At 39.1% G+C, this 23,691-nt stretch overlaps 2 protein-coding genes and 3 non-coding genes across 7 annotated transcripts in view; 3 read left to right on the top strand and 2 right to left on the bottom strand.

Moving 5' to 3' along the window:
• Positions 1–22,137, top strand: part of LOC122666209 (ras-related protein RABH1b-like) — a 28,644-nt gene extending 6,507 nt beyond the window's left edge. The window contains exons 1-7 of one of the 3 annotated variants that reach the window (XM_043862357.1): positions 2,458–2,764; positions 4,950–5,020; positions 6,081–6,169; positions 6,527–6,638; positions 9,761–9,851; positions 10,263–10,421; positions 22,119–22,137. In XM_043862357.1, the coding sequence (XP_043718292.1) occupies positions 2,648–2,764; positions 4,950–5,020; positions 6,081–6,169; positions 6,527–6,638; positions 9,761–9,851; positions 10,263–10,409 (627 nt within the window). In that variant the 5' untranslated portion in view covers positions 2,458–2,647 and the 3' untranslated portion in view covers positions 10,410–10,421; positions 22,119–22,137. Of the gene's footprint in view, positions 1–2,457; positions 2,765–4,949; positions 5,021–6,080; positions 6,170–6,526; positions 6,639–9,760; positions 9,852–10,262; positions 10,695–22,118 lie in introns of those variants that run through there. The other 2 variants (XM_043862356.1, XM_043862358.1) reach the window with 2 other exon arrangements.
• LOC122666485 lies at positions 11,682–11,877 on the bottom strand. Its single transcript, XR_006333668.1, has one exon. It is a non-coding gene; the product is annotated as a U2 spliceosomal RNA (small nuclear RNA).
• LOC122666470 lies at positions 15,387–15,548 on the top strand. Its single transcript, XR_006333655.1, has one exon. It is a non-coding gene; the product is annotated as a U1 spliceosomal RNA (small nuclear RNA).
• On the bottom strand, positions 15,698–17,371 carry LOC122666208 (probable purine permease 11). Its single transcript, XM_043862355.1, has 2 exons — positions 17,275–17,371; positions 15,698–16,828 (listed from the first exon to the last, which is right to left on the bottom strand). The coding sequence occupies exons 1-2, from the start codon at positions 17,354–17,356 to the stop codon at positions 15,711–15,713; spliced, it is 1,200 nt and encodes a 399-aa protein (XP_043718290.1). The 5' UTR covers positions 17,357–17,371; the 3' UTR covers positions 15,698–15,710.
• On the top strand, positions 18,889–19,084 carry LOC122666482. Its single transcript, XR_006333665.1, has one exon. It is a non-coding gene; the product is annotated as a U2 spliceosomal RNA (small nuclear RNA).
• Positions 22,138–23,691: the final 1,554 nt, after the last annotated feature.

The following is a 23,691-nucleotide window of genomic DNA, read 5'->3' as shown; positions in this document are numbered from 1 at the left end:
AATGTATAGGTACCCAATAGATCTGTTGAAGTGAATAACCCGATAGACCTTCAGGAATTGTGTACTTGGCTATATATCCCATCTTGGAAATGAGTGTACGTCGTTGCTTCACAATGTGCAATAGTGATTGATCGAAAATTATCTTCTTCAACAAGACTCTGAAAATGAAAAAATCGTATCTTGCCAAGTTTTTGACCTGATATTGAATACACTATTCATGGCTGTAAAATAAAAATGACAAGCCAATATTGTAGTTGTTAATACAACCGGTGTAATGATTGTTGCATCATGATCTGATTTTGGATGAATTATTTGCCAAAAACTTGAGCTGATTTTTCAATCTCATCAAGATTATTTCCACCAACAAAAGTGATAAGATTCAATGAAGAAGAACTTGGGTGAGTGGGTGGGGGGAGCTCAAGGATTTCTTTGTTTTTTTGGTAAGGGAGCTAAAGGATGTTAGGAGTATTTGAAGTTGGAGGAAGGGTTTTCTGTCCTGGAGCATGGTACCTACGGAGCACATAGAAAAGCTGCAACAGGGGAGGCTTGGGTCCCAGATAATATTCGGGTTAAGAAAAAAAGCATTAACAGAGAGAGGTGGTCATTTTTACGTCATGTTTTTTAGCGCAAAAGTCACGCTCTTGGACAAGTCCTTTTTCTCATTAAATTGTTATTCCTTTAGCTTTTTATTTATTTATTTATTTTTACTTTGGGCATATAAGAAAATATCTCATATGGGGATTAGATGAATTTTTTTAGGGCAAAAGATTTGCACAACATCAGCTTAATTTCAAATTTACCTCATAAGACTCAGATTACTGTAACACACCTCCTATAAGATATCTCATATGCTCCCTACTTTTAATGTTTTCCCATAATATTCCTCTTCCAAGGCATGAAACTGCACATTGTTCGTGTAGCAAACCCTCTCCCATTTTTTAACATGCGACGTAAATCATAAAAAGATTGCTACACTGACCTTTATACAAATTCCTTTATACCCCCTCACATGATAAATGATGGGACCCATACTAATATTTTTTTTTCTCCAATTTTAACCATGTGGGCTAATGTAGACCCCAGATAACATTCTCCAATCCCTCATTGGTTGTAGTGTGTATATGGTAGCTTTGTAAATCTTTTTGTCTTCCTTTTTAAAACCATTTTCTAGACTATGACGTAAAAAAAAAAAAAAAGAGAATTGAAGACCATTTGAACTCTAACAAAAACGTGCCGGTACATAAGAAAATTGTAAACGATTTGAACCCGAAAGTTTGTCGGTACATAATCCAAACCAACATAGTATCTCGGTTCTAAAGTAGAAAATATGGAAGAAAAATTCGACCAAAACCTGTCGAAACCACTGAGTTAACTTGGTTTCGTAGGTTTTCGAGACGAGTTGCAGGGGGATTTTATAAAATCCCTGGATTCGATTGGGTTTCAACCATATTTCGGTAATTTCGACACATATGCCCATCGAAACTAAGGGGAACTTGGCTCTTATTTGTATTTCATTTACTTAAGATATTATTCATAAATAAGTAAATACCCTTATTCGAATCCAATAAAAATAGTTAAAAAAATCAAATTCTAAAAGGAAAAAAAGTCAACCCCCCACCCCCAGTTCAAAAACAAAAATTGGATTTTCGAGCAATTTTCAACTTTTTAATACTAAGGTTTTTCTCAAATCTAAAAATTTCATAAATTTTAATATGGTAAAACATTGCAAAAAACCAAAAGTACAGTAAAATATTCATTTGTTTTGATGTCCAGAAAAATATTTTTATTCAGAGAGATTTTGACAGCATTCGTGCATACCAAATTAAGTTTGACTGATATATAACTCCTTCAATGTAAATCAGATTTAAGCAATCTTGCACTTGTTGGAAAACTATCAAAACAAAGTTTCTAACAAATCCAATATTACTTAAATCTCATTTATATTAAAGGAGTTATGCTCCTGTCAAACTTTATTCGATACCATATTCAAGAACAATATACAATATCAAACTTGGATCAAAACCATAAGTAATATTTTTAGTATTCTCTATGTAAAACTAATGCATGGATTGAGTTTAAAATATCAAAAATAGGCAACACAATAAGAATCAGGGTAAAAAAACAATTTCTAGGCCTCAAAATCAAGGTTCGAGTTAATCTGGAGAAAGTCCTAGATTTCGATTGAGACATTATCAAAACTGAGACGAACTCGTTTCTTAACTACTCGAAACCTAATCGAAACCCGGGTTTTAGAACCTGGGTAGAAAGTTCCAAGAACGCAGGGTTTCGTTGAGATTCGGGAACGGAAACCACCATTGAACGCGGAAAGACAACTTGTTACAAGTCAGCGTTGCTTCAAATCGATACTCCCTTTACTCCTAATAAACGTTTTCTCCTCTCTCTCTCTCTCTCTCTGCTCCATTCGCTGAGGTCTGGACTCTGGATCGGCTCAAACGCCTAAGCACGGTCAGAAGCGAAGCAAAGTTGCGGTTTCTTCTGATATAGCACAGAGCATAGAGCAGCTCCTCGAATTCTCCGGCGACATTTTCGTACGATTTCCGACGATAGTCCTATTAATTCGTCGGAGATCTTGAGAATTAATTTGTTGTGTGTTTTTAGTCGTTAGTGGAGAGATCTCGTCCCTCTGATGGCTCCGGTTTCTGCCCTCGCAAAATATAAGCTGGTGTTCTTGGGAGATCAATCTGTTGGGAAGACTAGCATCATTACTCGTTTCATGTACGATAAATTCGACAATACTTATCAGGTATCACGAGAGCAATTAGAATCAAATCGCGTCGTTGATAGTAGAACAAAAGTTGTCATTTAAAAAAAAAATCCTGATGTTTTTTTTTTCTTTTTTTTGTAGCGAGATCGGATTGGGAATTTCGTTTTAAGTTATTGGATCTGTCGATTATGTGCTGTTTACCCATCGTTTTTTGCTGTCTCGTGCTTTCTTCTTTTTGACTCATTTTGTGACGATCCTGGTTGCTTAGTTTAGCTGATCTGAAATTATCAGTTGCAATCAATCATGTAACTTGTGTTTTCTCATAATTTGAACATTTCCTTTTTCTGGAATTGCTGAGTAAAAGCAGAAAACACGCTCTTTCGGATATGGTTTACTGATTTGACAAGAGAAGTGAATCTTTCGTACGTCATTACTTCGTGTCTTAGGGTTGAAGTTCATAGACAACCTTTGATATAATGATTTCTGCTCTGTTATATAGCGCAGCTTTTATTTATGGGAAAAATTGGGCCTTGCTTAATGATTCCAGCGTTTTGCCAGTTTAGAGATTTGAGAAAATGTCAATCTTATAGAGAAGCTGACAAAGATTTTTTTGGCTCTGAAAGTGTGTCTGGTGACATTTTGATGGAAAAGTCTTTAAAATGTCTAACAGTTATGACATTTCTGATAAATGGTACGTGGAAGAAGTTCTTTCAAGCTAGCTAAAGGGGGTAGCTGATGCCTATGTTTAGACTTGAGAACATCTAACAGTTGTGACATTTCTGATAATTGGTATCGTGTAGCTGATGTCCATGCATTTTGGTTCCTCTAGGTGAAGTGCAGCCAAGCAATAGCCAAACAGTGACCAAAAGATAAAATCATAAAAGAGCATCCCAATGCACGAGGATCCTGCTACTGCAAGATCTGGGAGGGGCAAATGTATGCAGCTTAACCCCTGCTTCGCAGTAGAGGCTGTTTCCAAGTTTTGAAGCCACAGCCAACAGGTTGCAATAGCGCAACTTAACCGTTGCACCAAGTCTCGCCCACTACCAAAAGAGAAAATCATAAAAGATTAATTTTTCTTAAGAACATTAGGGATATTCTCATTGTTATTATTTATTTATTTATTTTGGGTAAAACTTATAGGAAAAGACTAAAAATTTGCTAGAGTGTGATATTCAGCATCAAACACCCCTATTACAAAAAGGAGAAAATGACATATAGTTTGCTGAAGTACTGTACTGAACTGCAATTGAAAAAATTCGAGCTGTAAGAACCAAATGGGTTGATGCCTTAATGCCTCTTATAACAACAGATCAACAGCAAAGAAGTTTTTTGCAAAAAGTGACAAATGAAGCTAATAACCCCAGAGAGCAAAATGATCCCAACACTCCCTAGCCTGCCTGCCCTGTACTCGTCAGGTCATATGCATTAAATTCCTACCTTCTAATCTATTATTTACAAGACTAAGCAACACATGAAATGTTAACTTATTAAAATATATCTCATTAACAATTTGTCAGAGCTAATTGGATTTTCATTGTCACTGCCCAAGTAATGGTCAAGGCAGACAATATGAGATCAGAACACATATTGATGTTTTCATTGTTATAAATTTGATAAAATCTCACTTTATTGGCATGGCCATCAATAGGGATGAACAGGTTTATCGGTTAGAACTTCATATGCTGCGTATACTCTGTTTTCATTCCATGCCATATTTTTTCTTGTTCCCAGCTCTCTATCATTTACAATATGATGCTGTGATGCTCGTGACCGTTAAGACTTACTGAGTTGACACAACTACTTAATCAGTCATAAGATAAACGGAAAAAAAAAAAAGAGGAAGAAGAAAAAGTTACTTCCACTCCCACAAACGATGCTTAAATCTATTTTGAACAAAAGAAACTATTTTAATGACTACCTGTCTACCTATAAAAAACTATTTAATAATCAATTCCAAGAAAGGGCTATTGATTTCAGCCTCCTATTCTTCCTCATTTGCCATCCTAACTCCTTTTACAGGGTCTGTTATTCTGTAGTACTGGTGTACTAAGGGCTACTTACCTAAGTACATCTTTCTTATTCTTGCAGTTATGTCCAGCTCTAAGCAGTGGTGATTTTGTTCTTTTCCTTCTTTTCCAAGTTTATATAACATCACTTTGTTGATTGTAGCTTTGTTCTACTCCTATTCAAACTTATATAGCATCATTTCATTGGTTATCAGGCTACAATTGGTATCGATTTTCTATCAAAGACAATGTACCTTGAAGATCGAACAGTTCGGCTGCAGCTATGGTAAGCTTACGTACTTCATGATTTATAAAGTCTGTCCATTCAAAATTATTGCTAAACAATAACCCAATCTGTAGATGTGGTGATTATCAATCATCAGATTGAGGTTAAGAGGATGGTTTCACTATGAGGGAGGTCTTATATCGGTGTGAAGTTGATTCCTGTTTGAGATTAAAAATAAATTGAATTCTGTTTATATTTTTGAGACAAGAAAATCTTCAATAGGGAAAAGAAAGTGATCCAATAAATCATGCCTGCATCTCCCACTATTGATGAGTAGGGTTGGTAATGCAGTAACACTTTATTGGTATCTTTAAAAGACATGTACAGCTTAGGTCTTGTATCAAGTATAACCTTGAATAGAGCTGATTAGGAGGGCAAGGATGCTTGTGGCCGTCCCCATTTAGTTGGGATAAGCCTAAGTTGTTGTTGTTGTATAATAAGTTTTTTTTATGCTTCAAAACTGTATTTTATATGCATCATGAGCACATCCATGCATTTCTTGACCATTTCCATTCGTATATTTGGTGTATCTTGCATGTCTCCGATAGGATACAATACAATACAATATCTCTTAAAATCACCTCTCCGGTACGATACCCGATACCGATACTTAAATCTTTGCGACTTTGCCTGTGCAAGATTGGTTTGGGCAAAATGAGTTCCATGCTCAACCCCATCATGATAGGCTAATTTCAAGCAAAAGTTAATGCCTGTCTTTTAAAGATTTAAAAGCAAGCATCCATACAGGGTAACTAGATGATGTATCCATAAAATGGGAATGGGACATTTGACTTATTTTAATTTTAAGTAATCTGCAAACTTTGCCATGCATGTGCATGACATGTAGCTATAGGATAGAGATTGATAAGAAAACTTTTGTATATATGCATGTATTGTAAATGAATTACATATTACAAGAACGAACCACTGGACCTAAACATCCATGGAAGTCAGAAGAGTTGTTAAATTTATATTGGGCGTGATGTTAGATATTTCTGCTAACACTACACAAGATGTCTTCTTTTTAAAGGTTTGTCACATGTGTTTTATTTGGTTGCAGGGATACAGCTGGACAGGAAAGATTCAGGAGCCTCATTCCAAGCTACATCAGAGATTCCTCCGTTGCAGTCATTGTATTTGATGTTGCAAGTACAGAAATCTCCCTGATTTTCTTCCATTTAGAAATTCCCTTTCTATTCATACATTGACTCCTGCAAGTTGAATTTTTTTTTCTTAAAAACAAATAGAAGGTACTTCAGTATGCTAGTTAGAAGCAAAGTATCTATTCTTGTAATGCTTTGGTCAAAATTTAGGTCATGAAGCTTATTCCTTGTTCAATGACTATCTCTTATAAACACATTTCTAATTTCCTTGGCATGTTTGTTTGCTAAAGCAACTTCCTATGGTATAGGTCGACAGTCTTTTCTGACTATCTCTTATAAACACATTTCTAGTTTCCTTGGCATGTTTGTTTGCTAACTGTTTTAGCAACTTGCTATGGTATAGGTCGACAGTCTTTTCTAAATACTGCAAAGTGGATTGAAGAGGTTCGCACTGAGCGGGGTAGTGATGTTATTATTGTTCTTGTTGGCAACAAAACAGATCTTGTTGACAAAAGGTAAGACTAACCTATCTTTTAGATTTTTTGTCTTGAACTTTTTTTTTTCTATTTCATCCCCAAACTTGTTTTGACTTTTGAGGATCTTTTAATTTGCTATTTGCTATACAGAAAAATACATTCTTCTTCATGGAAAACGGTGCAAGTAAAATGCACTATGCTTTACATGTTTTAACTGCCCTTAGTATATGCATTTCATTGGGTTGAAAGGACTGAAAAGACAGAAATACAACAATTTCAAGATCTCGACCTTGTTGATATTCAGATAGTGTTCTTAGAGAAAAAATAGATTTCTTGGCATACACTGGTTCGAGGTTAGTAATGCATTATCCGGTCTTTAAATCCTTGACAACCAAACAGCTTTTCATACTAAACCATGGCTTCTGGCTATCATTATCACAATAAAATACAAATTCAACATAGCAGTGCTACTCTCAGGGCTTATATGATACTTTACATCAAGGGCCAATAATTTTGTTGGGTATAGTGATGTGGGGATGGGTAACTGCGCTTCAAATCAAACTTCTAGACAGCAAAAAAATGGTTTCCTCTCCATCTTGTTGTAGGCAAAGGGAAATGAAAGGAAGTGAAATAAATTCAAGAAAGAAAATAGAACTTCAGTAATAATGATTTTGTTAGTTGTTACTAACTTAACATCTCTCCAGTTATGTTATTTGAACTTTTCAAATAGAACCTTTATTTTCTTATTCAAATCCAAGAATATGGTTGAGAAGTAAACTAAAATTTAGTTCTGGATTTAGAAATTTAATTATTGGATTTAGAAAGTTGTTGAGTTAGTTGCTCAAGCATTATTTGGCTATTTGTAATGATTACAATTTTTTTTTTTTAGTTCGCTTTCCTTCCCTCACTTTGCTTCCAGCCTGATGGAGCCTCCATGATAAACTGGCTACCCTACATTCATCTACAAAATGTCAATATATTATTTTGAGCTGTGAATCCTAATGTCTAATATGCTGTAGTGGCATTTAGGTTTTACTTTCAATGGTTTTGAATTTCAAAAGGACATACCTACATAAAGGAAGAGAATATAACATATACAATGTATAAATGAACAAATATATTAAATTAAAAGAAAATAAATAAAATCCTCTGGTCACAACCTATTGATGCAGAGCATCCTTTAGATCCAGCAACCGGCCCATCAAAAAAGGTCCAGTCCAAGCCCTCAACCCAGCTGCAGATTAAGGCTCAGCCCAGCAAGAAGTTCCAGCCCAAGTTCCCATTTGGGCCCAGCAAGAATTAAACTTTATTTTGGACCCAACCAGTCCAATCGTAGACTCTTGGGGCTGCCAAGTTGGCCCCACAAGTCAACAAGAAGTCTATGACTTCTCATCTTCCGAGAAGTCTTTTCAACTTTCTAGATTTGTTTATTGTTTTCTAGTTCCTAGGTTCTTGTTTATTGTTCCTAGATGCATGGGGAATGTTTTCTATGGAAGGTAAAAAAAAGAGCCACGGCTAGAGGGTTGGATGTGGAAAAAAGGTAGCAAATGAAAGGGGAATGAAAGGAAGGTTTTTGATGAAGATGATTAACTGGGTGAATTTGGCAGGTGTAGTTGGTGATGAATGGAGCTTGATAATGTAAAACAAATAAGATAGTTTTAGACAACTAGAGTCCCACTAGTGTCTCAGCCGTAGGGGTCCCACCTAGGGCACGCTTTAGGAGTCTCACACTCTCACCCAAGCAAGCTTGATAAACTCACAAGTACTCTTCAAGGAGAAGAAGACAAGGTTTTTTTTTTTTTTTTAAAAAAATTCTGGCTGCAGAAACTGCCTCCACGATTTTTACTTATAGGGGAGGAAGAACTCCCAAAAACCCCATAGATACATGTATGGTAATTAATGGACTGTTGGTATTCCCAACTTAGTGGAGTATCCATTACATAGAAAACATTCCCCATGCATCTAGGAACAATAAACACGAAAACAATAAATAAGTCTAGAAAGTTGAAAAGACTTTTAGGAAGATGAGAAGTCATAGACTTCTTGTTGACTTGTGGGTCCAACTTGGCAGCCCCAAGAGTCCACGATTGGACTGGTTGGGTCTAAAATAATGCTTAGTTCTTGCTAGGTCCGATTGGGAACTGTTGGGATATCCAAGCATAAGGCAGAAAAAATAGTCCCACATGGGATATGTATGGTGATGTGGGTGGGTTAATAGGTACTTGGACACCCTCTCCTTAACGGCTAGCTTTTGAGGATGAGACCCAAGTCCCTGTTAGGGACTCGGGCTGGAACTTCTTGCTGGGCTAGGCCTTAATCTGCAGCTGGGTTGTGGGCTTGGACTGGGCCTTTTTTGATGGGCGGTTGCTGGATCTAAAGGATGCCTGCATCAACTATAATATAACCTCGCTAAAACTTGCTTTGTGATGATTCATGTAAATATTTGTTGCTCCAAGTGCTGCTTGGTTATAGAATGATATACAAGAATTGGATTGGGTTTTAACGGTTACTGATTACCAAAACATTCAAAAAAGGGAATTCCGGGATGAATCTTCTTTTATTTCATTTAAGTTGGTAATGATTGGACCAAAGATCTTTGGTGTTAGGAGGGTGCCAAAAGTACAAAATAGATTAATTTAAAATAGGGTCCTGTCATGGTTTTAGTATGGAATGACTCGATTTAGAGTGATATGTTTACCTTTGGTTCAGTTGTAAGCCTCTCATGATGCATGGTGTTATCTGCATGAGCAGATAGCTGTTGCAGTTTATGCACAGAGACTGATGAAATAGTGCAACTGAGTGAAAAACTGTGATATGTGGTTTCATAAAGGGGACTTAAGCTGGTACTAGTTACCTGTATTGATTGAAGTGCTTTTGGTGTTTTTCATTATTACCTTTTTTTTGCTGTTTCCTTTCCCTTCCTAATTGTGATTAATGTTGTGAATGAACTTAACCTATTATAGTTCTGGTTTGCTGTGTCTAGCACAATGAATCTCATTTTCTGATCCTAATACGTGTGTATAAGCTCAATAATTTCTCTTGGACATATGTTGGAGTACATGATTCTCCTCTGTTGTGATGAACCAACCAATATTTGTATTCCTAATGATATTCTGTTCTCGTTTAGTCACACCTTCGACATCTTGTGGATGATCTAACAGGCAAGTTTCGATTGAGGAAGGAGAAAATAAAGCTCGTGACCTAAACGTAATGTTTATCGAGACCAGTGCCAAAGCCGGCTTCAACATTAAGGTAGGCATGTAAGATTAAATTGTCTTTTCTGCTTTATGTAGGATCACTGGTCTCCATAGGACACTTGTCCAATCAACTGGTTTACAGGTTCAGTTGCCTACTCGAATGGCCAGTTGGCTACTTAAGAGACAAGGTGTTGCAAGGTTGAATTACTGATCTTGGTTATCAAGTGACTGGCTAAACCAGTTTTCCAGGCCAGTTCTTGAAATACTGGTTGTGCCCTCGAATTTCCCCCTCCCCCCACCCCCTTTTCCTTAGTGCATGTGTCCAATATATTTATTCTTTCTATCAAGTCTCCATGAAATTTTTTTCTGGAGTAACTGATTGAAGAAGTCTTAAAAATGTCATTACTCTTTTTTTGGTTTGTTATATTAAGCTATTTTTTTATTGTCTTGATGAATCTTTCTTCAGGCACTTTTCCGCAAGATAGCAGCTGCATTGCCAGGAATGGAGACACTTTCTTCAACGAAGCAAGAAGACATGGTTGATGTTAATCTGAAATCTACCACTGGTCATGCATCACAGTCACAGCCACAGTCCGGGGTTTGTTCTTGTTAATGCCAAGACAGGGTAGTAACTCGCAATTTTCTGTTGTTTTACCTGGTTTTGAGTTTCTGGGCTGCTTGTCTGTAAAGTTTTTGTTACTTTTTCTTTTGAAGTATTAGAGTTTGTTGGTCGGCCTGCATGATGAGCTGTCTTTTGCAAGAATTGTTTTGAAGCAGCTGACAATTGATCTAGTAATTGAGGAGAAACTTAGTGGGTGAATTGGTTTTAATATGTGTGATTTTTTGTAAGATACTAAGATCTATTATGAACCCTTTAATAGATTAAGATTCCAGAGCAGTTTGTGATGCAAAATGGTTTTACATATTTCAATGTCAACGAGCCATGTTCTATTTGGCAATTTGGGGCCTGATACGTTACAATTAAAGCACCTTTGAAATGTTGTGACAATTCAAACTTTGATCACCTCTGAAACAAGTTCAAATGAGAATTTTCTGTTGCTGAAGTTGATCTGCTAGTTTGTGTCTCTTCGGTAGAAAATGGATCAGATGATCATAGGATAGCAGGTTGCCTTGCCTGGATTTAGGAAATTGATATCACCTCCTGAATCTGATCTTTAGATGATTCAGCTTGATAAGCCTTTTAAAATTCTCTTGAAATTCAAGTTCTGCCTAGGAGAGGGATCCAGTTACTTGAGGGAGTGACGAGTGATTGCAGACTAGAAATTTATAACTTGAAACATTAATTAGTCAATAGAACTCAGCCTTTTCTGCCCAAGAAACCTGCCATCGTTTCCAGGGGCCTCTTCTATAGAATCTCTCTGATCAACTACAAGCATTTCTATATGGATGAATATAATGGAATTCCCCATGCTAGTATTCTTTTTTCTTCATTCTGATCTGTGACTTTGGCCATCTGAACGAGTCTATAATCAGTCTTTTGATGCTTAAAACAAAAAATGTCGTCTAGAGTTGGAAAGGGACAGCAGCTGAAGCACACTGAAGCCTTTCTAGCCAAAGCAGACGTTAGATCGCCTCTCTCTCTCTCTCATAGAGGGCGTACCATAGGTAAGTGTAACCAACACATTCCCAATTGGCCGCCTTCAAAACCATGCCTCGGCAAGTCCAAAAAATAATGCCTTTCCACCGAAACAATTGAAGCTCGCATCCATAATCATGTGAACATCCAAATGCCGAGAGAAGACCAAGTGTTTGTTGAATTGTGGCGCTTAGGTTCACAGGTCTGAGGTTACAAACTAGACAGAATAACATAATATCACGAATTGTTTTTAAATATAACACAAATATAAAAAATTTTACTGCTTTGGTGGGGTGCGCCAGGCCCGTGCAGTAGTGCCACGCATGGGCGACGCTTGAGAACCCCGGCAGCAAGCTACCGTAGTGGGAACTCCCCCGAGAAAAATTAATTTAATATCATGTGGGTCGATGACCCACGTATCAGATATTAAACTGATAAGAACAGATACTACACTTGATCTTAGCCAAAAGGCCGAGAAAGGTATGCTTTGTTAAGTGTTTGCATTTCTTTTTTATAGGCTACATCCGTTCACCCTCTCTCATCTTTAGGCGATGTGGGACTCTAAGGCCTTCATGGTCAAACTAGGCTAAAGGTTCTTCATGATAAAACCATTTATATGCTACAAATATTCTTATAGATTGTTTTAGATTCTCAATTGGAGATGGAAACAATAAAAAAATGGATCATGTACCACCTATAAATGGATTTAGATAAAATCCCACTTGAAGTGTTTAAACCAGTAGATTTGGTTCTGAGGGATAGTTCCATCCCTTCCTTGATAAAAAAATTCCACAATTTATTTAGCCACTTTACCTTGGCCTTCTTTAGAAGGTATCATCATCGGCTCCATTTTCCCAAGTTCCTCAAAAAAAGGAGTAGGGGGTAGAAATGACCACCCTACCCTTGCCCGACTACACTGCCCGAGTAGGGTCCACCCCCTCTATTAGGGGTACTTGGAAAAATGGAGCGGGCAGGAAATGGAGTAGATAATTTTTCCTTTAGAAGATCCACAAAACCTAAATCTATTAAATTGGATATAGAAACTTGAAATTGTTTCAACCCAGGTTTCATTATGAGTGGTATAATTAAGCAGTTTTCCAACCAAGACTATCTTTAAATAGACATGGTTTTTGTAGCCTTGCTCTCTCTTGTTACTATTATTATTAAAAAAAACAAGGGAGACCGTTCATTAAGGAAGCGGCATTAGGGAGCACATCAATGAGGATCGATGAAACAATTTTGTTCATAGGGAGCAGAGTAGTTAGAGAGAGAGAGAGAGAGAGAGGTTGCTAATGCACCCCTCCGCACTCAACTTAGAGAACCATTTCCCAAAGTGCAAATGGACTAGGACCTCAAGGCTATTACTCATAAGTTAAACCATTTCCCTTAAACATTTAACCATAAGGGAAATAACTTTGCAGTTCAAAAAATATAAATAAAAAAAAGAGAAGGAGAAAAGTTCCCTGTGTGGGATGCAGGGGCCACGCCCAGACACAGTGGAGGCGGTATGACCGCCCAATCCCCATGAATGGCGGAAATTTTGCCCCCAATGTGTTAGTGCATGCGCTCTCATTGGTTGTCACAGATTCATTGCTCCTATGCTCCCATGCAAAGAACAGTCCCCCAAAAGAGATTTATCCCACTTCTCTCAAAGTATACCCATAAGGTTTTTACCTCAAAAAAAAACATAGTATACCTATAAGGAAAGAACAAAGACAAAATGGTTTTCTTCCCTATCACTATGCTTAGTGAAGTATAATGTTTCACTATTGCCATATGACAACACACAAGTTAGTCCATGTGATAGATGACGAGGGAAGCATTTCATATAAAGTCGTACTGCCAAGTGACAAATAGTGAAGTGTAATACTTCACTAGGCATAGTGATACGTCAGACTTAAGGCAAAAAAAATTGGGTAACAAAACTAATGGTCTCAAAAGGAAAGATCCATTTGATGAATCACATATAACTTATGATTGCACTATTTTAGTAACTTGCATGGCTGCCTGGATTTGGGAGATTTATCACTTCTTGAATCTGATTTAGATGATTCAGGTTGATCAGCCCCTTCAAAACATCTAATTGAGTGTTAGACAAGCTACCACATGATCGTTATGACATTGTTTTTCCATTTCTTTTCATTATTAATTATTAATTTTGGGAGAAGAGTTCTTTGTGGTGGAATGTGTCCTCTGTGTGCACGTGGAAACACTAATTGTAGGGGCATATTTTTTTCATGAGAGTGGGGCGGTCATTTCATTCCCTCTGTGTTTGGGTGCAGGGACCACACTTCCTCACATAAACCATTTCTCCTTCTTTTTTTTCCCCAAAGAAGGATCTCTGTGCCATTGGCCCATTGTTTCTATCTCTCTCTTCTCCTCACATGAAATGACCTTCCTTCCCTCCAATATACAATGCCATTTTACTGCACCCCGTGCACTCCCTATGTGTAGGGATGTAAACGGATCGGATTTGGCTCGGATAGTGCTATATCCGCATCCGCATCCGATTAGCTTTCGAATGGATTCGGATAGTGCTAAACGGATACGGATCAGATATTTTATCCGTTTACATGATAATATAGCTTTTCGGATAGCTATAGCCCATCCGTATCCGCATCCGTTTAGCTTTCGGACGGATTCGGATAGTTCTAAACGGATATGGACACGGATACGGAAACGAATTTTGGCTATTCATTTACACCCCTACCTATGTGGTTGTTCAGAGACTCCTCTCCTTTAGAGTGTGGCGTTTAGAATTGCTACTATGCACGGGATGAGATTTCATACCATATCGACATTCAACTTGAATGGACCAAATGGTCTTCAAAAAGAATAATAATAATAATAAGGAGAAATGTTCTCTGCAATGGGGGTGCATGATGCGTCCAAACACATGGGGGTAGGCAAAATGATCACCCTGCCCCCTTGAATGGCCGAAATGATCATCCCATGTGTTTGGGAGTAGTCTGCGCCTCCGTGTGCTCCCAGGCAGAGAACAGCACCCTTAAAAATAAAATTGACCAAATCCGAATGCAAAGTCAGATAATATCCAATATGCTAAAGAACGACCCTCAAAATAGCATCCATTGGACTTTATGCTAAAAAGCAAACATATTAGTCCCACACAACTTCTTAAAGAGGAGAGAAGAGGGGTCACTGGAGTGCTGATTATAAAAAGGAGAGGGACCTACTAAACAAAGTGTACCTTCCTCCACCTTTTGACTAAAGATCAAGTGTGGTACCTGTTCTTATCAGCCTTCTTTTTCACTTTTAAGGTCAAATTTTCTTTTAGAGAAGAGCCCAAAATGGTAGCTTGTTACCATTTTCATAAGAGATTCTGATCCTGAATCCTGATATGGTTTGGTTGAGTTTTTTTCAGTTCACTACTGTGCTGGAAAGTGTTGATGGATCGAAACCAAAATTGGATTCTAACACTTACACTTTAAATTGATTCAAAGTTGGACCCACCACCTTACTTATCACAACCGTCAGGATCACAACTACAACTAATTAATGTGGCCTTACACGAGAATTAACATGTCTGTCTTTCCGAGACAGAAAAACAAAGTGAGGGAGAAAAGAGGAATGAGCAGAGGTTCGGCTACTCCTCTTTCATCAATGTTTTCTCAGTATTCCTCTTTTCAATGTCTTTTGTCCATAAAAAGAAGAGAGGTATTATCTGAAATTTGAAGTTCCAAACTTCTAAAGCAGGGAATAAAGCAACTCACTTTCTGAAACAGAGACACTTGCAACAGCAAACAAGGAAAGTAAGAACCCACATCCAAATTTTTGGGTTTTTATATATGATTTGATTTGATAGGTTTCCTTGTTCCACCCCACGTTGCTCAGCTCCTCCTCTTTAATAGTCTCCTCCACTCATTTCAGGTGGAATGCTACATGAGGTTGGCTCTTTTAGTCCCACATCGGTCCGCTACTAAAGGAGATAAGGAAGAGAAGTGTACAATAATGGGGGAGGAGAAGATTTAGAACATACTTACCTGGACGGGGTCTATGGGTGATCAAGAAGGCCCATTGCCTAGGTTGGTGACTTCCATTGCACTTGGGAGGGGTGCCCCGCCTAACATCTCCCCAAGTGGGAGAATGTACGTCATAATTTGTGGCAGCGGGGGTACGCGTTCGCGCGGCCCCTACCCAATTCTAAGTTCAAATTTTGTTTCTGTTATGATTCATAATAATTTATGAGTATTGTAGTTAGACAAGAATTAAATCGATTATAGAAAATTTTACTCATTGAATCTGTTTGGATGTCTTCACTGATATGTGAGTACAAATGAAATAGAGGGAAGCAATCAATTACTCTGATTCAGAATTTGAAGTAGAAATAACAGAGAATTCATTGGCATCGATTCTAGTTGACTTCTGCTTAGAATCATCGAGATATTGCTGATATAGATAAGTAGCAAATCCCCAGGCAGCCATTAGCATAGACACCACCTTCACACCATCCATATTGTCATGGAAAAATATCACTGCAGCAATAGGAATAATAGGCAAAGCTAAGGCACTGATCACACAAGAGAAGAAGGATGAAACTGTGAAAATCAGTCCCACAACACCAACAGAAGAGACTTGCCAGGCCACAGCAGAACAAACTAGAGTCATCACATAAGATACTCTGCCCTTCCCAAACCCTTCCATTTCAGCTTTCAAGCCTCTCCATTCCCCACTGGCAAAAAGCCCAACAACACAAGCACAGCTAGCAACTGCTGATGTATAAATTTGCATATCTAACACTACAGAAAAGGTGTCATTCCTTAGAATCTTCTGGAAGGAGAGCTGCAATAGGCAAAGCAGCATAGCATAAGCAGCTGATGCACCCAGGGTACATAGGAAGCCAACTACAAGTTTTACTTTAGAAACTTCTGTGGGCTGTGAAGAATCCTCATGCATTGCTAGTAGGAGGGCTGACAAGGTGAGGAGGACTACAGAATTCAGGGCCAGAGCTGTTAATTTTTGTGAATTGATGAAGAAACAAAATATTGTATTAAAAGCCAATTCAGTCCCACAGATGATGGAATAAGTTGAGACAGGAAGGTAAAATAGCCCATAAGAGTACATCATATTGTCACCGGCTACAAGAAGGCCAAGAGCCACGTACACAAGGGAAGTGATCGCGACGGAGGGTGAGTTGGTGGTGGTGGTGGTGGTGGTGGTAGTACTGGCAAAGGAGGGGAAGTGGCTGAGGGGAAGTAGGATTGGAAAAGCTGCAGTTTGGACAAGTGCTGCCAGCCATTTACTATTTCCACCCTTCTCATAATAGTATCTTGTTAGAAGTGTTGCAACTGATAGTCCCAGGAGAAGAAAGAAACCATTGAGTGCCACAAAAAGCAACAATTTCCATTGTTTGGGCTTGAGGAATGTCTGTTGATCAATGACAGTTGCATCTTTGAGCATATCCAGTTCCTGGGTTTCTTTCAAAGGGGGCAAAAACACAGAAAAGAAATGTATTTAGTCATCTAAAAAGATAGTTCTAACAGAACAGTACAAATTTGCAAAGGAAAAGATGGTAATTTTTGGAAGATGCAGAGTTAGGTTGCTAATTATTGTTTGGAAGATGGAGGGTGAGGCTGCTAATGCAGATATAATTATGAGATAAATGATCAACTCATCCTCATAAACATTGATGGATAAACTGGGGACTTATAGAAGGTTAGTACTCAATCCATAAAGGGAAAACCTCCAGTTCTGGTTCTGTTGAAAGAGAAAATGATTATGAGTTGGAGGGTGTGTGTGAATGTGAATTCAGGGCTTTCTTGACTGCCAGATAATTAGAAGGAATTCAAGTATTGGAATTCAATAAAATTTTTGATGAAAGATGGTGAATGAAAATTGTTTTAGTTTCTTTAGTTTGAGATACCTGGCATCTTGAGTTGCAGTGCTTGAATGTCGCCCATTGAGATTGAACATGCAACAGCAAAGGCAAAATCGTAGTTCAACATAATAGTTTGGAGAAGTTTTAAGGTATCAGGAGAGTAAGGAAATTTGATAATTGTTACTAGTGTAGTTCATAAATCCATGTGGGTTCTGAAAGTTGAATCAAGTCAATGTTTGCATAGAAAAGTTTGATACAAATCAATCATTTCCTCTCCTAGTTTCTAACCAAAGCATCAAATAAAATGTACTTGGTGGTGAAGCATTAGTAAACCATAGACTATATTAATTTCCCTTTCTTTCTCCTTTCTGGAGTCATCCAAAACTAAACCAGAAAACAGATTGGTTATATCAGTAGATTGAGTTGAGTTATTAGGATGGTTAATACATGGTTTGTTCATATATGGAGTCTGAATACTTGTGAAATAAGGTATTTGGCCATTCTAGTAATCTTCCTCTACTTATCAAAGCTTCCTATCATCTAGTGGAGAAAGCTCACTTGGTCTAAGGTTATTAAAAGATGTTGCCTCGTGCTTGGCGTGTTAGTCAAGTGCTCACTTGCTGAACGCTTGGTCACGGATTCAAGTCCTGGAAATGGCCTCTCTGGAAACAGGGGTAAGGCTGCGTACATTTGAGCTTCCCTAGACCCTGCTAAACGCGGGAGCCTTGTGCACTGGGTAAGGCCGGCCTCTGTGCAAAGAATTTCTAGGTCACCTTAATTTTGTAGATTCCACTTGCGAGTGCAACGATCTCTCTTTCCTGTCCGAAAAAACAACTGATGGCTTAACTTCTGTCTCTAGTCTCATCTAGGTGTAACAACTTTGGCATGCTTGGTTTCTTCTCATGAAGCAGACTTCTTCAATTAGAACAGAGAGACCCATTTTTCATATACTGAAGGTCTCTTTTGGGTGGGGGGAGGGGTGTTCTTTTGTGCTTTTTCAAGATGAACTCAGAAATTCTATTGTAGTTTTCACTAAATAATGCAGTCATAAGCTATCCATGATTCAACAAATGTATCATCCTTTCCGTGTGAGATCATTAGTTTCTTTACCTAATTCTTTAGCCTTTTTTTACTTTCTCCTTTTTGTTCTTTCCTTATGGGTGTACTTAGAGAGAGAACTGAGCTAAATCTCTGTTTTCCATCAAGGTAGGGATGGAACTAGTAGCCCTCAAAACCAAATCTACTGGTTTTTCAACTCTTCTACTGGGTTTTATATAAATTCATCTATAGAGGAGGGTACATGATTCATTATCCAATTGTCCACCTTATTAGTATAGAATTTCCATTTCCAATTGAGAATCTAAAACCCTTTATAAGAATATCTCTAGTAAGAATAACCCCTTTCCTAAGGTTTATCAGAATTGAAGAAATTCTGGTTTCACGGATGTTTCTTGGCCATACTTTGGACCTATATAAATGGTTTTATAATGAAGAACCTGTAGCCTAATTTGGTCATGAAGCCCTTACCGAAGTCATGAGAATGTCCAACACCCAGAAGCAACCCATGTGACATAGTGGATATGGTCCCACATCGCCTAACGATGAGAGAGGATGAACCGATGTAGCCTATAAAAGGGAAATGCAAACACGTACAAAAGCATACCTTTCTCGGCCTTTTGGCTAAGATCAAGTGTAGTATCTGTTCTTATCAGTTTAATATCTGATACGTGGGTCATCGACCCACATGATATTAAATTAATTTTTTTCGGGGGAGTTCCCATTACGGTAGCTTGCTATTGGGGTTCTCAAGCGTCGCCCATGCGTTGCACTACTGCACGGGCCTGGCGCACCCCACTAAAACCTAGTAAAAGCATTGGAAAAAGATTTGGGAGGCCGGGTTGCAGGTACAGTGCCAGACCTAAGGCAGCCCGCTTGTTTTACCCCTGTTCAAGCAAGGTTCTTGGGCAGGTAAGGCACAATCAAAGTACGTATCACCTTGAGTATGTGGCTGCACGTGCAGCTTGGCTCATAAGTTCTAAGTAGGTTGTAAACGGATTGGATTTGGTTTAGATAGTGTTATATCCACATTTGCATCTAATAAGTTATTGGACAAATCTGGATAGTGCTAAACAAATATGGATCAGATATTTTATTCGTTTACATGTAAATATAGTTTTTCGGATAGCTATAATCTATTCATATCCATATCCGTTTAGCTTTTGAACGGATTCGGATAGTGCTAAACGGATACGGATATGGAATCGAATTTTGGCTATTTATTTACACCCCTAGTTCTAAGTCCTTTAGATTTTTTAATTTACCACAAAAATACATTTTATTTTTTCTATTTTCATATTGTATTTTTATTATTAGGAATTTGCTAATTTTTAACATAAATAGTGTATTTTGATCATAAAATTTTGGGTAAATTTCACGGACACCCCCTGTAAGTATCCAATATGTCATGGACTTATCAAACTTGGCTCCCCCCTTGACGTTAAGCACAGTTAGTACCTAAAGGTGAAATATCCATTTTACCCCTCAGTTATTTAAATAAAAAATTTGTCATTTCATCATCACCGGCTCCGGGGACCATCACTTGCTCCGGAGAGTCGACGGAAAGCTCAGAGCTTCCTTCCGATTGCGAAACGTGGCGCAGCAACTCCGAGTTCTCACTTTACGGTGGCGATCCCGTCCTCTCCTATTTGAGTCGACTCAACCTCTCTTCATCCCCTCCCTCCGATCTCAATCGGCTCATCTTCTCGGACACCCATAAAAACCCCTCTTCTCTTCAAGCTCAATTACCTACATGGACCCCATCGCCACACCCGCCACCACTGACACAACCACCAGCACTAGCGGCGATTGACGACTCTCCTCCACCAGACAAGCAACCCCCGCAAAGGCAAACGGAAGGAGGGAAAGAAAAAAAAAAGAAGGGAAGTTAATAGAGAACGGACCAAATAAGTTTTGCTCCCTTAACTACCCAATCTAAGGAGCTCCTTAATTGATTCCAAGGCATCCTTCAAAGACGTGAGGGGACACAGAGCGTGTTGCATCTGTGCCCGGACCCTGACCCGAACTCCGAATGTAGGTCCGGAACCCGATGGATCCTGGGTCTTACCCACTAGCAACCTGTGGTGCACTGACCCGATGATCATTTTTTAAGGAGAATCTCCGGTGATGTCATACCTACCGATCCGGAGGCAACTACAAGACTTGTGTTGCTGTTCCATACACCAGTTGATGGGCAACCTAAGGTACAACCCCTGCTTAACCAAACCAAGATTAAATGTTTAAATTTGGTTTAGTGGCCGCAAATTATACGAGGACAATGCCCTAGGCATGGCACAGACCTCAGTGGGACCCAAATGTAAAAACAGCAGGGATTTACCTACTGGTCCATCCCTATTGGTCTATTGGATCAACCAGTACTGCTATACTGCACAGAATGCATCTCAGATGCATGGGGCCCAATGTCTCGCACCTCGGATCACCTCCCCGTACTTAGAATGACCCGTGGGAAATATTGCCTAACCATGTGATCGTGTGGGGCCCATTTTGAAGCCATTTGCATGGGAGAATGGGTTTCAAGAATGTGTTTTTCATAAAAACACCTTTGGCAAACATGCCTTAGTGGCTGGGCCTATATATAAACCAGCATCAGCCCAAAAATCTCTCCTATTCAGTTCATTGGAGAGAAGGAAGAGAAGGAGAAGGAGAAAGAGAAGGGAAGAAGAGGAAGGAAGAGCTAGAACTCATCCTTGAGCTTGGATCCTTCAAGGCAAGCCCAAACCCAGCCTTTCTCCACTGTTTCTTGCCAATTTCCATGGCTGTAACCCTGCTATGAACTATGAAACCAACCTTGTTCTCATGAGATTTACAATGAAAACCATGCTTTGCTAGCCTTATATGCTTAGATCTTTGCATGCATGCATGGATTTGCTATGTCTGGCTTATTATCTATCATGCTCATGAGGAACACACACTGTTACTGCCATTGCTAGCCTTAGATGGCTGATCCTCACACCCATGGCTAAGTTTAGATTAGTCTTATAGGTGTATGAATTTCTGTACCTAATTATATATTGAGTTCATGGCTTACCTACCATAACAGATCTGTTACCTTCTTAAAACATGTGTAAATCTACAGACCTTTGTATTGTGCCCATGCATGATGTCCATGAGCCAAAAGCTCCAAACCCCCATGCATGTTTAAATTTCCACCATGAATATGTTGGTTAGCATGCACGGTGTCACACCCCTATCCCGACAAGGGATAAAATACAGTATCAGGGTATGATTGGGGTGACACATGTCATCCCACCTCACCGCCAGGATCTCGATGCAATGGCCAACTCACAGTCATAAACCAATATTACAATACAATAATATCAGAGTGCGAAAGACAAAGGAATATTACATTCCAAGATAGGTTAGAGTTTGTAGAAGCGTAAATGAAATAATTAAGTCTTAGTCTAATATGAACATACCATAAAATTCAGAGTACAAAAGGTAAGGAATATTCCATTTCCAACGATCATAAAATAAGCGGAAGCGTTTACAGTAGTTACCTCATGTTCATACGGCTAAGTGATACATAAATAGTTTGGATGGATATCCCGAATGACCATAGCATAACTACCCCAAAACAAGTATAACAATACATATTTATATAAGGCACGTGACCCAAAAAAAAAACAAATGAAGAGAACAAGTCCCAAGTATCAATACAGCCCGTAGGCACAATCATCATGGGCAACCATCGCCATGATCCTCAGTCACGGTCTCTAGCTCCACAGTAATCATCTGCATCAAAATCTAAAAAGAATGTGTACACGGGGGTTAGCTCCACCGAGCTAGTGAGAGAGAAAAGGAGATGCACAATCACACAATCACAAATAGTCCATGGTGCATGCCATTATTAATTCATTTACCACCTAACATACAATGCTAAGTCAATGGGTATATGCTACTGCAATAACTCGGGAAGACATTATGGATCCTTCCATTCTCACCACAATGCAACCTCAATTATTACTATGTAGCCCGCGCCGATCGTAGTCATCACCACCCAGAGGCAGACCCCGATAACCATTACTACCCCTGGCTTGGCCTCTCTAACTCTCCACAGGCAGCAGGTGCTCTAACTACCCAACACCTAAACCCCTGCTGGTAAGGGTCGTAGCATAGGAAACCGAGCCTAACCACAGATATACTACATGAATCCTATCGTGTTGAGATACATCCGGGTGTGTCAACATCCCATTCCATGTAACACCCAGGTACCAGCACAACACGGCTCATACAGGCAAGAATGAGATGCAATATACAATTCCACGTAATCCGGGGGTTCCAGTGCCAGTACTTCCTGGCACTGTAACCCAACACAAATCCATATCATCCTAATCAATCATCATCATCATCGAATAAGAATAAATGCAAATATGCAATCATGCTTGAATGATAATGTCACAATATAATTCATAAATGCATGAATAAGCAATAGTAAACAAGCTCAAACAGTCACCCAAACCCACTCACCAATTACTTCAAATAGAATTTATATAAGCGCAACGATTCCCGCTCAAAATCACTCCATTGCACATATGTTGGCGCCTATAGAAGTGAATAAGAGTGTGAGAGAGTGTAGGGGAGGCCTCATAGAGAAACCCCATAGTTTACATAAGTTATAAGCCTTAAAAACTGCGTCGGAGGCAACGTCGGACTCAGTAGAGATCTGCCTCCAACCTTGAGTCCGACCTTCACTGCAGGCTCTGGCCACATCGGAGGCAACGTCGGACTCAGTAGGCTTGCCTCTGACCTTGAGTCCGACCTTCCTGCAGGCTCGGGCCACATCGGAGGCAAACATCGGACTCACGCAGTCTTGCCTCTGACCTTGAGTCCGACCTTCCCTGCAGGCTCAGGCCATATCGGAGGCAACATCGAACTCACGCAGTCTTGCCTCTGATGCAATCCAGGTGTGATTTCAAGGTCTTTAAAAGCCCAGGGTTGTCCCATTTGGTTCTCTAAGCCTCAAGGGACTAGGGAGGGGGTGTCTTGGAGTATATTTGGGTGTTAGAAACACCCAACATCCAAAGATTTAAAGGGGGTTTAAAGGATCAAAAGCTCAAAAAATCCAGATTTGGGGTTTCCTTTGGTGGTTGGAACCTTAGGTCAAGAGACCTAGTTGGAGATCTCAAGGGATGTAAAGAAAATAAGACAGCATCCTACAAGGGAAACTACACATGGCTCGAGCTAATCCTTTGGGTTTCCAAAAAGAAATCCCCATCTTGGGGCTGCAACCAAAGAACCATCCAAGCTCAAACGAGCAAGGGGGAAAGAGAGAAAAAGGGGGGAAAAGGGGCACTTGGCTTACCTGGTCTGAGATACACAAGATGTGCCCTCTTTAAAGCTCCAAACCCAGCAGCCGTTTCCTTCTTCTTCTTCCCCTCCTTCTCC

Source organism: Telopea speciosissima, chromosome 6 (assembly GCF_018873765.1).
Source record: "Telopea speciosissima isolate NSW1024214 ecotype Mountain lineage chromosome 6, Tspe_v1, whole genome shotgun sequence".
Classification (NCBI taxonomy): Eukaryota; Viridiplantae; Streptophyta; class Magnoliopsida; order Proteales; family Proteaceae; genus Telopea; species Telopea speciosissima.
This window is presented reverse-complemented; position numbering and strand designations above follow the sequence as displayed.